The 14884-nt window shown below is 40.2% G+C and overlaps 1 protein-coding gene across 5 annotated transcripts in view; it reads right to left on the minus strand.

Annotated features, from left to right (window-relative positions):
- Positions 1-14884, minus strand: part of vps8 (VPS8 subunit of CORVET complex) — a 681049-nt gene that overhangs the window by 648336 nt on the left and 17829 nt on the right. For all 5 annotated transcript variants that reach the window (XM_069934259.1, XM_069934258.1, XM_069934260.1 and 2 more), the window contains exons 4-5: positions 10152-10248; positions 2710-2742 (exon numbers count right to left, since the gene is read on the minus strand). In XM_069934259.1, the coding sequence (XP_069790360.1) occupies positions 2710-2742; positions 10152-10248 (130 nt within the window). The remainder of the gene's footprint in view (positions 1-2709; positions 2743-10151; positions 10249-14884) is intronic.

Below are 14884 nucleotides of genomic sequence, written 5' to 3' on the forward strand. Positions count from 1 at the left end.
CCCCTCCCTACCCACTAAACGTTCAACATATACAATACAATAAACCCATTAAGCAATGTCATCACACAATGAAAATAAGAAAATTGTGTCATCGACTTTTACACACTGGGTCAGTTCATTTTGTCTTCTTCTCATTCTGTCATTTTAGGGGGTGGAGGTCCACGGTAGGCCCTCTCTGTTGTGTTCCATGTACGGTTCCCAAATTTGTTCGAATACTGTGACGTTATTTTTTTAAATTATATCTTATTTTTTCCAAAGGAATACATTTATTCATTTCTATGTACCATTGCTGTAATCTCAGGCTCTCTTCTGGTTTCCAGGTTGACATTATACATTTTTTAGCTACAGCTAAGGCTATCATAATAAATCTTTTTTGTGCTTCATCCAATTTGAGGCCTAATTCTTTACTTCTTATATTACTTAGAAGAAAGATCTCTGGATTTTTTGGTATGTTGCTTTGTGATTTTATTTAATACCTGGTTTAGATCTTCCCAAAACTTTTCCACTTTCTCACATGCCCAAATTGCATGTACTGTTGTTCCTGTTTCCTTCTTACAGCGAAAACATCTATCTGATACTGTTGGGTCCCATTTGTTTAACTTTTGGGGCGCGATATATAGCCTGTGTAACCAATTATATTGTATCATGCGTAACCTCATGTTTATTGTATTTCTCATAGTTACGGAGCATAGCTTTTCCCATTTTTCATTTTTTATCTTTATGTTTAGATCTTGTTCCCACTTTTGTTTGGGTTTACAGCTTATTTCCAGCTGTTCTATTTCCCGATTGTAGTCCTTCTTCATCTTAGTTACATAACTTATTATCTGCCCTCTGATGAAGGCTTTCATTGCATCCCATAATACAAATCTTTCACTGATTTTGTATTTATTTCCAAGTACATTTTAATTTGGTGCTCAATGAATTCTCTAAAATCCTGTCTTTTAAGTAGCATGGAGTTTAATCTCCATCTACACGTTCTTGGTGGGATGTCCTCCAGCTCTATTGCTAATAACAGGGGTGAGTGATCCGATAACAATCTAGCTTTATATTCCGTTTTCCTAACTCTCCCTTGGATATGGGCTAACAACAGGAACAGGTCAATCCTTGAGTATGTTTTATGTCTACTCGAATAATATGTGTATTCCTTCTCCTTTGAGTGTTATCTCCTCCATATATCCAAAAGTTGCATTTCCTACATTGATTTAACCAAAAATTTGGCTACTTTGTTCTTTCTGCTAGTCTTTTGTCCAGTTTTATCCATCTTTGAATCCAAATTAAGGTTCAAGTCCCCTCCTATCAATATATTCCCCTGCGTATCTACAATCTTCCAAAAGATATCTTGCATAAACTTTTGATCTTCTTCATTAGGTGCATATATATTGAGCAAATTCCAAAATTCTGAATATATCTGACACTTTATCATTACATACCTCTCTGCTGGATCTATTATTTCCTCCTCTATTTTGATTGGTACATTTTTATTGATTAATATAGCTACACTTCTGGCTTTTGAGTTATATGATGCTGCTATTACATGCCCTACCCAGTCTCTCCTTAATTTCTTGTGTTCCACTTCAGTTAGATGCATTTCCTGCACGAATACTATATCATTCTTTTTTCAGTAAATTTAATAGCCTCTTTCTTTTGATTTTGTTATGTATTCCATTAATATTTATAGTTATATAGTTCAACATGGCCATTTCATACTTTGTTTACATCTCATTTCTGCTTCCTCACCACTACCTTTCCCCTTTTCCCCATTTCCATTTCTCAGTTTTCTTTTTTTGAACGCACTGTATGACAACACTTCTAAAACATAAAATTTTTCAACCATTCTCACATCTAAAATTCCCTTAACCCCAAGTGTTTCCCCCCCCCCCCACTTCTGAGTTGCCCCTTGTTCCTTGCTGGGCAACTAATTTTTTTTTTTTTAAATACTGTTTAAAAAGAGCCAAAAATTCCAAGGCCGAGAGGATAAAATCAAGTGTCTCCATTACCACTTGAATCTTGTGCACCTATTTCCAACTAAAAGCATGAAACTAAAATCAGAATACTATGACCAAGGGACATCATTTCCTATCATTGACAAAATTCAGACATGGGTCTAATTTTGAGAGAAGCAGCAGAAATAAGTGTCTTTCGTCTGAAATTCAAATGGTGCATCTTTTATTGGGTGAAAGAGGATGGGTGGGGGGGGGTGGGGAAGAAGGCATAGGAGACTATAAACTGCAGATGCTGAGGATCTGGAGCTGAAACAAAGTGCTGGAACAATTCAGTGGGTCGGGCAGCATCAATGCTGGGTGGTGTGGGGATGGAACTGCTAAGTTTCTGGTCAGAAACCTTCAACAGGATGAGAACAGAAACAGGAGATGTGACGATGACCTTGATCATCTTGGGCATTGGAGAAATCAACGTTATTCCAAAGAGCACTTCATAGACGTCTGACAAAGAACAATAACTAAGAATCATATAACAAAGGGCAACAATTTGTCACATTATTTCAGTGCCAGATGGAAAAGTACCCAGGCTAATCCCATGTGCCACAGGATTTTTACTCATTTATCATGAAGAGATCCATTGTTGATTAAATTATCAACTCTCCTCTTAGCAACCTTCATCCTATTTACAAAGGCAAATTGAAAATTGTAGCACACGTTAGTTAATCCATTCAGTGAAGGAGAAATGAATGATCGTGGATACTGTACTTACAACAGCAGTGGGTAATCCTGCATCAACTCTATCCTGTAAAAAATAAGGTAGGAAATTTTAGTACCAAATAATTACATCACTCCAAGGGACAGCTATACTCAAATTCCCATTTTTTTCTACCAATTTGTAAAAAGATAGATGATACAATAAAATCAATAGCCACAGTTTGCTGTGAAAAATGTGTTACAGCTCATTATTCATGCTTAAGAACACAAGAAATGGAAGGTGCCATAATATCCATTAAGCCTGCACCCCCCCCCCGCTCAATAAACCCATGCTCATTTGAACTTTGTCCTCAATTCTATCTTCCTGCCTGATTTACATCAGATCCCAATGCCAGTGTTCCAAAAATAGTGAACGACTCAGCAGCCACAATTCGCCAGAATGCAAGATTCCAAATATTCACAAGAAGAACTTCCTCCTCACCTGCCTTTTGGTTGACACCTGATCTGAGAACATGTCCCCTTGGGTGCTTTCAAGCTTCCTTGTAAGATGCGGCGCTAACCGGCAATTTGCTCGGTTAGCGCCCCATTCACAAGGCAACTTGAAAGGGTCCAACCCAATCAGTAGGCTCCAAGATCAACCTGGTCCCTGCCCTACTTCAGAGTTAAATTTACCCAGGACTCGTCCACCGGCAGCTTGAACAGGAAATTGTCCAACCCAGTTACTCCTGTGACGTCAGTGCTTACACGCTGGCGTCACAGGCAAACCACAGCTGAAGTGTCTGCAGTGATCGGGGGAGAGAGGGGTCTCTGCAGGGACTGGGGTGGAGGGGTGGAGACGTGGGCCACAATTGGGGGGAGTGAGGTTGCTGCCATGGGAGGGAGAGGTCGATGTTACAGAAGGGTGGGGGGTTGCCATGATCAGCGGGAAAAGCATCAGGGGCCGTGGGGGAGCCAGCTACCCCGGGTTTGGGGGGAGCGCGACTGACAGTAGGAGGGAGACTGACAGCTGGTGGGGAGGATGGGGGAGACTAGTTTGCGTGATGCGTCACTTACCGCGTCATCACGGGGGTGGGATCCCCCTTAAATCGCCAGGTTGGCGATTTTCTGGGGCTATCCCACCTCAACTTAAAAGGTGATAGAGGCACCTTTGCTCCACTAATCGCACCTGGGTCCCAGGAGGGCTACCTGGGTGCTGCAGCTTAAAAGCACCTACAGTCTAACCCACATCCTCAGATCATCAACCTTGCCATGCTACCTCAGAACCTTGCATTTTCATGAGATTTTTCACTCTTCTAAGCTCCACAATTACAAATTCAGTTTCCTCAATCATTTGACAACCCCTTTTCACAAAATGTGGTGAGGAATCTTTGCCAATGCAAGCAAATCATTCCCTAAATGAGACCAGAACTGAAGAAATCACTGTGCTGACTCCATACAGCTGCAGCAAGACTTTCTGAGTCTTGCATTCCATCCAGCTATTTATTGTGAATTTGAAGCAAGGTATTACAACTCCCATCTTCGTTTCAAGTTGTCTGTCTTGTCCTCCTCCACCGCTGGGGCGAGTCCCAAAACAAGAGGAACACCACCTCATTCTGCCGGGGTAGTCTGCAACCTGACAGCTCAAACACTAGATTTTCCGATTTCAGGTAATGTGCTCCTCCTCTATTTCTTCTTTTTCTCTCCTGATCCACCCAGATCCTATCACACACTCCTTTCTTTCCAAAAGCCCCATCACATAGATTTTTCCACTCCCCTACTTATTCCATCTTTCTATCTAGAATATTGAACAGTAGAGCATGGGCCCTTGGCCCCACAATGCTGTGCCAACCAACTCAACAATCTCAACCCCATCTTCTACCTCTCCCCCATAACCCTCCAGTTTTCTTGCATCCATCTGCCTGTCTAAGAGGCTTTTAATTGTCCCTATTGTACTAGCCTCCACCACCACCTCTGACAGTGTATTCCAAGCACCCATTATTCGATGGAAAAAAAATACCCCTGACATTTCCCCTGAACTTTCCTCCCTTCTGGTGTTTGCTATTCTCATCACGGAAAAACTGTGCTGGCTACCCTACCTATGCCTCTCATAATCTTGTAGACCTCTATGAAGTCACCTGGCACTCCAAAGGAAAAGCCCTTGCCTTATAAGACACATTCTCCAAATCAAGCAACATCCAGATAAATCTTCTCTACCCTCTTTCTGTAGCCACCCCATCCTTCCTGTAATGAGGCAACTAGAAATGAACACAATATTCCAATTGTCTTTTCATTCCCATCAGGGTTTACAAGAGGGGGATGTAACAGGAGCGGAGAAGCCTTTAAAAATCAGTGGACGAGGTCGGTGCTCCTTTCATTCCCATCGGGGACTGCGAGAAAGGGCTGTTAGATAGGTGCAGAAGTCTTTAAAAAGCAGTGCCAGAGGTAGGGTGTTTTTTTAAAATTCCTGCCAGGAATTGAAAGAATGGTCGTAACAGAAACAAAGAAACCTTTAAAAAGCAGGTACTCATTTCAAACTCTCTATTGGCCAATTAGCTGTAGCAAATAAAAAGAAGGGAAGCTCAAGCAGAACAACCATTGTGTGAGTGGCTCAATGCAGGAGTGGGACTTTGGTTCATGAGATTGAGAGGCTCAGTACAGGAGTGGATCTGAGGATTTGGTTTGTGAGGAGAAGTGTCTCAGTGCAGGAGTGGGACTTTGAGGATTTGATTCTCAAAGCTTCGGTGAGCAGAGGCTGAAGAGAAGATGCAGGAAATTAATCTAGGGAATGACAGATTTTTCTCACTTTGCTCTTTAATAGACAGTGGAAATATTCTCCTCTTGGAGAATATGGATAGTCAGGGAAGCCAGCACTATCCCTGATGATTTATCTGTGAGAAGTGCGTCCAACTGCAGCTCCTTACAGACTGTGTTAAGGAGCTGGAGCTGGATGAATTCCAGATCATTCAGGAGGCTGAGGGGGTGATAGACAGGAGCTACAGGGAAGCAATTACACCTAGGAAGCAAGAGGAAGGTACCCGGGTAACAGTCAGGAGAGGGAATGAGGACAGGCAAGCTGTGCAGGGCGCCCCTGTGGCCATTCCCCTCAGCAATCTTTGGATACAGCTGGGGGTGGGTGGGGATGAACTATCTGGGCCAGGCAGCAGCATCTAGACCAATGGCACCATAGTCAGCTCTGAGCCTCAGAAGGTAAGGCTGAAGTCAAGTAGACCAATGGTCATATTATACTTTATTGTCAGGGAGATTCTGCTGCCACAACAGAGAATCTAGGATAGTGTGCGGCTTCCAGGGTGCTCAAATCCAGGATGTCTCTGAGCAGAAGCAGAATATTTTTAAGGGGAAGGGTGATCAGCCAGAGGTCGAGGAACTTATTGGTAGTAATGACATTGACAGGATTAGGACTGAGGTCCTGAAAAGTTTAGGGACTGGGAAAGCGGATGAAGAGTAATCTCTGGATTACTCCTGGTGCCATGAGCTAGGGAACGTCAGAAAAGGAAAATAGTGTGACTGAAGAGATAGTCCAGGCTTTCAAGTTCTTGGATCATTGCAACATTTTCTGGGGAAGGGGTGGCCTGTACAAGTGGAACAAGGATGCTTCTAAATTTGAGGGGAACCAATACCCTGGCAGGAAGGTTTGACAATGCTGTTGAGAAGGGGTTTGAATTGGATTTGCAGGGATGTGGGAAGCAGAAGAGGTGGCTGGTACACTAGTAAGGACAGCTGGTAGGGCAGTCATGGAGATGTGTTACATTGCAACAGGGACACAAGGTTAAATGCAACAAATAAGGGACTAAAGGTTTTGTTTTTAAATGCTTGCAGCAGAAGAAATGAAATCGATGACCTTGTAGTAGTTACAGATTGGCAGGTATGATGCTGTGGCCATCACGTATGCCATGGTTAAAGGATTAATATCATTGGGAATGAATGTCCAAGGATGAACAATGAACAGAGGGGGTGGTATGGCTCTGTTGGGAAGGAATAACATTAAATCTTTATAAAGAGGTTACAAAGGATCAGAAGATATGGAATCATTGTAGGTTGAGTTAAAAAATGGAAAGGGTTAAAAGACACTGTTGGTTGTTATATACAGACCTCAAAACAGAAGCTGGGATGTGAACAATTGCAACAGCAGATAGAAAAGGTGTGTCAGAAGACAATGTTATGGTACTCATTTGGGATTTTAACACGCAACATGGACATGCAACCAGATGGCATTAACATCAACTTCTCCGGCTTATGTTAAACCCTCTCCCCCCCATCCCCCACCCCTTCACCTTTCCCTCAGCTATGTCTCTCCCCCTTTCCATGCATTTCCATTTACAGAGCCAAAAATCAATTCTCACCTCTCCTATCATATCCAATTAACACCTTTTGTTGGCCTGGACTCCTCCCCCAGCCAGCCTTGTCTTTATTTTGACTGACACCTTTGTGTTCTTTGCTTATTCCTTGAAGAAGAGCTCAGTGCTGAAACGTCAGTAATAGATCTTTACCTCCTATAGACACTGCAAGATTGGCTGAGTTCCCCTAGCATTTCTGTGTGTTTTATTACAATCACAACCTCTGAAGCCTTTCACATTTCACTCAGCTAGATTGGGAAAATCAGTTTGGGACTGGATCTCAAGAGAAAGATTTTATAGAAAGACTACAAGATGACTTTTTGGAGCAATTTGTTGATGAGCCCACGAAGGGATCGGCTGTACCGGATTGGGTGTTGTGTAATGTAGCAGAAGTGATTAAAGAGTTTAAAGTAAATCAACCCTGAGGGGGCAAGTGATCACAATATGAAGTTCAATTTGAGATTTCACAAGAAGGAACTAGTTAGATGTATGACAGTAAAGAATGAAATTACACTGGTCAAAGTAGATTGAAAGGAGGCATTAAAAGGCATGACAGCAGAGCACCAATCGATGGAGTTTCTGCAAGAAATGGAGAAGGTGGAGGATAAATACACAACAAAAAAGAGGAAATATTCAAATGGAAAAATGTCACAACTGTGGCTGACAAGGGCAGTCAGAGTCAACAAAAGCAAAAGAGAGGGCATACAATGAAGCAAAAAATTATTTGGAAGATAAAGGATTGGGAAGTTTTTATAAACTTACAAAAGGTCACCAAAAAACTCAAGGAGGGAAAGGATGAATTATGAAAGGAGGCTAGCAAATAATGTCAAAGACAATACAAAATGCCTCCAAGTATATAAAGTAAAAGCTGCATGAGTAGATATAGTAGCACCAGAAAATGACATCAGAGACAAGGAGATGGCAGAGGAACTAAATAAGTATTTTGCATCAGTTTTCACTGTGGAAGAAACAAGTAGTGAACCAGATGTTGAAAGGTATCAGGGAAGGGAAGTGAATGCAGTTACAATTTCAAGGGAGGTGCTCAGAAAGCTGAATCGTCTAAGGGTGAATAAGTCTCCATGACCAGATGGATTGCACCCTTGGGTTCTGAAAGAAGTAGCAAGAAATGGGAGAGGCATTGGTAACATTCTTTCAGGAAACAAAATATTCTGGCATGGTCCCAGAGAACTGGAAAATTGCAAGTGTCACCCCACTGATCAAGAAGGGACTGAGACAGCAGAAAGCAATTAAAGGCTGGTTAGCCTGACGTCATTGGTTGGGAAGATGATGGAGTGGACTGTAAAGGATGAGGTTATGGTTCCATTCAACACCTTTCTTATCAGATTCCATAATTTGTTGCCTTTTGTTTCTTCACATCACCTGCTGACTGACAAAAACCCCGCCCTTCCCTCCACCACCTGCCGTCAACTCCTCAACCGGATCTACCTATTACTTGCCACCTCCTGTCTCACCTTTCCCCCCTCCCCTCCCTCAGCTCTTTATACTAGCTATCTCCTCTCTGCACTCTCATTTCAGATGTAGAACCACAGAACAATTATAGCACAGAAACAGGCCACCTCGGCCCTTGTCGGAAAAAAACTTTTTTTTTCCTAGAGTCACTCACTTGCACCCAGCCCATAGCCCTCCATACTTCTCCAATCCATGTACCTCTCCAAATTCTTCTTAAATGTTAAAATTGAGCCCATATTTGCACTTCAGCTGAAAGCTTGTTCCACACTCCCACCATTCTGTGTGAAGAAGTTCCCCCTAAACTTTTTCCCTTTCATCCTTAACCCATGTCCTCTGGTTTATATCTCACCTACACTCAATGGAAAAAGCCTATCTAAATTTACTCTGTCTGACCCCCTCATAATTTTAAATTCATCTATCAACTCGCCCCTTGTTCTTCTACGCTCCAGGGAATAAAGTCCTAACCTGTTTAACTCAGTTCATGAAGTCCAGGCAACATCCTAGTAAACCACCTCTGCACTCTCTCCAGAGTCTCAACCCAAAAGATCAACTCTCCACTCCCACAAGCTGCCTGACCCAGGGAATTCCACCAACACTTTGCTTTATGCTCCAAATTCCAGCATCTATAGTCTCTTGTGTCTTGACACTAAGTTGAGGGTCAAAGAGTTCTACAGCACGGAAACAGGCCCTTTGACCAAATTTGTCCATTCTGACCAAGATAGTCCACATTTGTCTAAACCTTTCCTGTCCATATACCTGGATGGCATGGTTAGTGTTGCAGTTATCACAAAGCTAGCAACTAGGGTTCAAATCTGGGACTGCCTGTAAAGAGTTTGTACATTCTCCTAGTTACTTGCATGGGCTTTCTCAGGATGCTCTGGTCTCCTTACATCCTCCAAAAGCATAGTTTAATTGAATGCAATTGGATGGCAAAGGTTTCATGGACCAAAAGGGGCTTCTACCATGCTGTATCATTAAAATTAAAGATAAAACTAAAATAAAATTATACCTCATAAGATCCTCCTCTCCACCAGATCCCATTGCTCTTTATTCCTCCTTTCATGTTGGATTTTGGTCTTCCAATGTACCCAACTGTTTACTGTATGTAGGTCTGTTAGTCCTCCCCACATTCACACAAGTATTGCAATTCTGGCATGCACCAATTTTAAATTTAAAAAATCTGTTCAAAAATCATAATGACCTAGACCCTTAATTCCCTCTCACAACAATTTGTACTTTAGAATACAGTACAACTGCAGGATTGAAGAGCATTTGCTTGAAAGAAAGAAGTGGAGGAATTTCTTCAGCCAGAGGGTAGTAAATCTGCTCTTTTGTTGCCATAGGCTATTGTGGAGGCCAGGTCATTGGGTATATTTAAGGCAGAGATTAATTAGTTCTTGATTAGCTAGGGCATCAAAGGTTATGGGGAGAAGGTTGGGCAGTGGGACTGAGTGGAAAATTGGATCAGCCCCTGATTAAATGGCAGAACAGTCTTGATGGGCTGAATAGCCTACTTCTGCTCCTATGTCTTATGGTCTAAATTGATGACTGAAACATGAAAAAAGTAGCATAGCCAATCCCTTGCTCTGCTATATTGCAGTTGGAATCAAATGGTCCTGAGCTAAAATACACAATTGCATTTCAGAAAGAAAATTCAGGAAAGGTGATGAAGACAAAAAGATAATATACTTACAGCTGCAGAAACAACTTGTGCAGAAACCCCTTTAAGAACTGATCGCCGAACAACTGAGCCATGAATACTTGAGCTGATTTCTGTAGCTTTCTTTCTTCTAGGTGACGGATTAATGAGAGAAAAGAGGAAAATGAACTGGTGTGAGACCCTTCAACAGCATTCCAGACTGCAGATTAATCTGGATCCTTCTAAATTAATCAATATCATGGTTAGTCAAGAGAATTAATCGCAAGAAGCAATGAGAGATTTATTGTAGCTGATTTCATGGTGGAGTCTACAATAATTCTCTCATTACTTCCATAAGTTACAGCAGAAGAGTTCTTCTGCCTAATTATCTGGGCAGTTCCCAATGATTATTTAGCCATAGAATGTGTAGAATTTAAATTTAGTTTATTGAATTATCCTGGAATACGAGTTATGGAACCATAAAACCACCCGCTTAACACAAATGTTACTCCTGCTGTTTAAAGAAGGAAAAGTTCTTGTCCTATTCTGATTTAGTCAGACTTCAGACCTACAGCACTGTGCCTGGCTTTTCTCACTGAAGTTACTAGACAAACCACTGAATGGATGATATTTTCATATCGCACTTTATCTGTCATAAATCTTTGTGTGGAGAGATACCAGTAGTTACCCGTATCCCAATCAGTACCCAAATATTCAGAACTGCTCCAACAAAGTTGAATTTGGAATAATTTACCCATAATTAAATTGATTTTCATTGATCAATTCTTGTGCACGATTACTTTTACTTTCAGGAAGCGTTTAGGGAAGTTTTTTCTCTTGGAGTTGGGCTCACAGCAACTAGCAGTCACAGACCCCATTTCAATCAACGTTGACACTGCAGCACAAGATTCCTCTCTACGATGGCAGTAGTGAAATAGCCTGGAAACAAACTAAAATAAACTGACGTTTTCAACCAAAGATAACAATGGTAATCTGAAGTAAAGAAATGGTATTCTCTCATGATTGTCTTCATTTTAAATCAATTCTTCATGAAAAATTATTCCCCTCAGTCACTGAAGTGGCATCAGAGAAGCCATGGAAGCTAGAAACAGAGTCAGATACCTGCCAGCTCTGGCAGGACATAAAATGCTAGAAGACGAAGCCTAACATCACATATGTCTATGATGACATCAGTTATGCATGGTTTGAGAAGGAGAATTCAATGGTACTAATGGGTATCATTGCAGAAGCTGACAACTCTGTGATATCTGTCACTGAGGCCAACATCAGAACATCCTTCCCCCCCCCCCCCACCCCCCCCACCCCCCGACAAGTATTGAAATTCTGTGCCAACTAACTAGCTGCAGTGTTCAGGAACAATTTCAATCTCTCACTGCTGCAAACAGAAGATCCCCCCTGCTTCAAAAGGACATCAATCATCCTGGTGCCCATGAAGAGCAGAAGGAGCTGCCTCAATGACGATCGCCCAGTCGCCCTCACATCCACTGTGAGGAAATGATTTGAGAGGTTGGTCATGGTTGGAATTAACTCATAACCAATTAAAGACCTGGTCCCACTGCATTTTGCCTTCTGCCACAATCACTTTACAGCAGATGCAATCTCACTGGCTCTCCACTCAGCCCTGGATCACCTAGACAACAGCAACACTTACATCAGGCTGCTTTTCATTAATTACAGCTCAGTTTCAACAACATCATCCCCTGAGTACTGGTCAACAAGCTCCAAATTCTGGGCTTCTGTACCACCCTCTGCAACTGGATCTTTAACTTCCTCAGCAGAAGATCACAGTAAGTGCAAATCAGTAACAATATTTCCTCCTCATTGATAATCAACACAAATGCAGCTCAAGGATATGTACTTAACCCATTGCTCTACTTTCTCTGCCTGCCACAATTCAAATGCCATATAGAATTTTCTCAATGACACCATGTTTGCCAGTAGAATCACAGACAGCAATGCTGAAGTGTACAGTAGTGAGATAGATCAGCTAGTTGAGTGGTGTCACAACAAACTTGCACTCAATGTTAGTAAAACTAAGAAATTGATTGTGGACTTCAGGAAGGGTAAATCAGTGGGGTGGTATGCAGACCCGTAGTTAGCCCAGGGAAGCTGATTTAACACAGGAGGAGGTGGAAGAAGACGGTTGGAAGCTGAAGGTACCCCTAGAGCTTTAAAGTTACCTTCACCTTATAAGACATCTAGTACAATAAGCCCGATGCCTGGCTCTGATATGATGGTAATGTTAGAAACAATAACTAGGCAGAATGATAGTATGATGGATTATATGTCTACTAGTTTTCAAAATGTTGATCAACAACTTACTGATATTAGATGTAAAATTACTGATATGTCTGGTGAGATTGCTGCAATGAAGGTGGATGTCAATAAATGTTTGACAGCAGTAGATATGGTTGAAAATAAAATTAAGAATATAGAAGAAAGAGTGGATCAAGTTGAAGGAGTGGTGGCAGGATGGCAAATTGAGAAGAAGAATTTTTTGCAGAAGATAGAAGCTTTGGAAAATCAAAGTCGATTAAATAATATAAAAATAGTGGGTTTTCCAGAGGGTTTTGAGGGGAGAAATCCTACAAAGTTTTTTAAAGAATGGATTGTTGAAACTTTTGGTCCAGAATATTTTCCAGAGGGATTGGAATTAGAGAGCTCACTGTGCGTTAAGGAAAAAAACCATTACTGGGTGAACCACCTTGAGCAGTTTTGGTGAGGTGTTTAAGATATCAAGATCAAGAAATAATTTTACGTGCAGCAGTTTTACAGGCACGCATGAATGGTCCATTGACTGTACAAAATAGTAAGGTTTTTTTTAAATACAGATTTGAGTCAGGCGGCCATTATGAGACGGGAAGAATTTAATCTTGCCAAAGCGGTTCTATGGAATATAGATCTACTTTTAGATATCCAGCAATTTATAAAATATTCTATGGGAAATATCAATCTCAATTTTTTTGAAAATCTTCAGGCTGCATTAATCTTTGGTAACTCTTTACCAGATTCTAAGTTGATACAAGATTTTTCTTTAAAGCCATTGGTAAATTTGAATAAAGCTGGAAATGGGAAAACTGGAAAAAAGTTGGAAATTGAACAACTTATGGTTCTACCAGAAACATCTAATACCTGAAGGGGAAGTTTCTTTTAGTCTGGTTGGGGAGAAGATGATGACCCAGCTAAATCCAAAGTCGTCTGCCACTGTTGGTATTAACCACACCCGGTTAATAAGGGGAGCTATTGCTTTGCAGTTTTTTGGGGGGGGGGGAGGGGATTTATTGTGGGTTTTTTGTTTTGTCTTTTATTTGTTTATTTTTAATGTTAAGAGGGTTTTTTTTTAGTTTTTGGAGCCAATTGTAAATTTGGGTGCCATTTAGTAAGATTTAATGAATAAATTTTGCAACTTTTAATGTTAAAGAATTAAATAATCCAATAAAAGGGAAACGTGCTTTGGATATTAAAAAGTTAAAAGTAGACATTGTATTTTTGCAAGAAACTCATTTGACAGAAAAAGAACATTTGAAGTTGAAAAGGGATTGGGTAGGACATGTGATTGCTTTTTCTTATAATTCTAAATCTAGAGAGGTTGCAATATTGGTAAATAAAAAGTTTTGTTTAGTTTGGATTATTTTTCTGCCAATGCAGGGAGAGTTTTAGTAGTTAATTGGAAGATTTTTTCTGAATGTTGGACATTAATGAATGTATATGCACCAAATGAAGATAATGAAGCTTTTATTTCTGATGTGTTTTTAAATTTGAATCAGTCAAATGAGAACATTCTGGTAGGAGGAGATTTTAATTGTTGTTTGGACCCTTTGTTGGATAAATCTCCAAAAATTATAAAAAGAACAAAAATGGCAAAAAAATTGCTTGAGGTGATGAAAGATTTGAATTTGGTGGAAATATGGAGGAAATTAAATCCAACTGAAAAGGATTTTTCTTTTTATTCAGCTCGACATAGTTCTTTTTCTAGAATAGATTTGTTCTTGGTTTCTGCGCAGTTGCAGGGGAGATTTAATTATGCGGAGTATAAAAGTAGATTATTGTCGGACCATTCCTTGTTGTTATTTAAATGTTTAGATGCTGAAATAATTGAGACTGCTCATGACTGGAGGTTTAATGAGATGTTATTGAAGAGACCGGAATTTGTTAAATATTTAAGGAATCGAATAAGTTTTTATTTGCAGATGAATGAAAGTTCAGTGTAAAATAAATTTATTTTATGGGATGCATTAAAAGCTTATTTGAGGGGTCAAATTATTAGTTACACAGTAAAGATTAAGAAACAATATTTGTCAGGAAGTTTAATTTTGGAAAAAGAAATTGAAAGTTTGGAGAAAAAATTACAGGAAAAATGTACTGAGGATGATAAGTTACAATTATCTAAATTTAAACTACGCTATAATAATTTACAAACATATAGATATGAGAAAATGATATTACACGTTATTATGAATTGGGAGAAAGAGCTCAAAGTTTTAATGTGGCAACTTAAAACTGAGCCTGAATCAAGAACAATTAATGCTGTTAGGAAAAATGGTGAAATTACTTATAGACGGAAATTTCTATACATCAGAGGGTAGTCAAGAGGGGGAACAAATTGATTAGTTTTTATCTAGATTGGATTTGCCGACATTGAATGAGTTGGATATAAAAGATTTAGATGCTTCTTTTACTGATTTAGAGTTGAGGGAAAGCTTTGTATTCGATACCTAATGGAAAGTCTCCAGGAGAGGATGGATTTACAATAGAGTTTTATAAAG

Source organism: Narcine bancroftii, chromosome 4, assembly GCF_036971445.1.
Source record: "Narcine bancroftii isolate sNarBan1 chromosome 4, sNarBan1.hap1, whole genome shotgun sequence".
NCBI lineage: Eukaryota > Metazoa > Chordata > Chondrichthyes > Torpediniformes > Narcinidae > Narcine > Narcine bancroftii.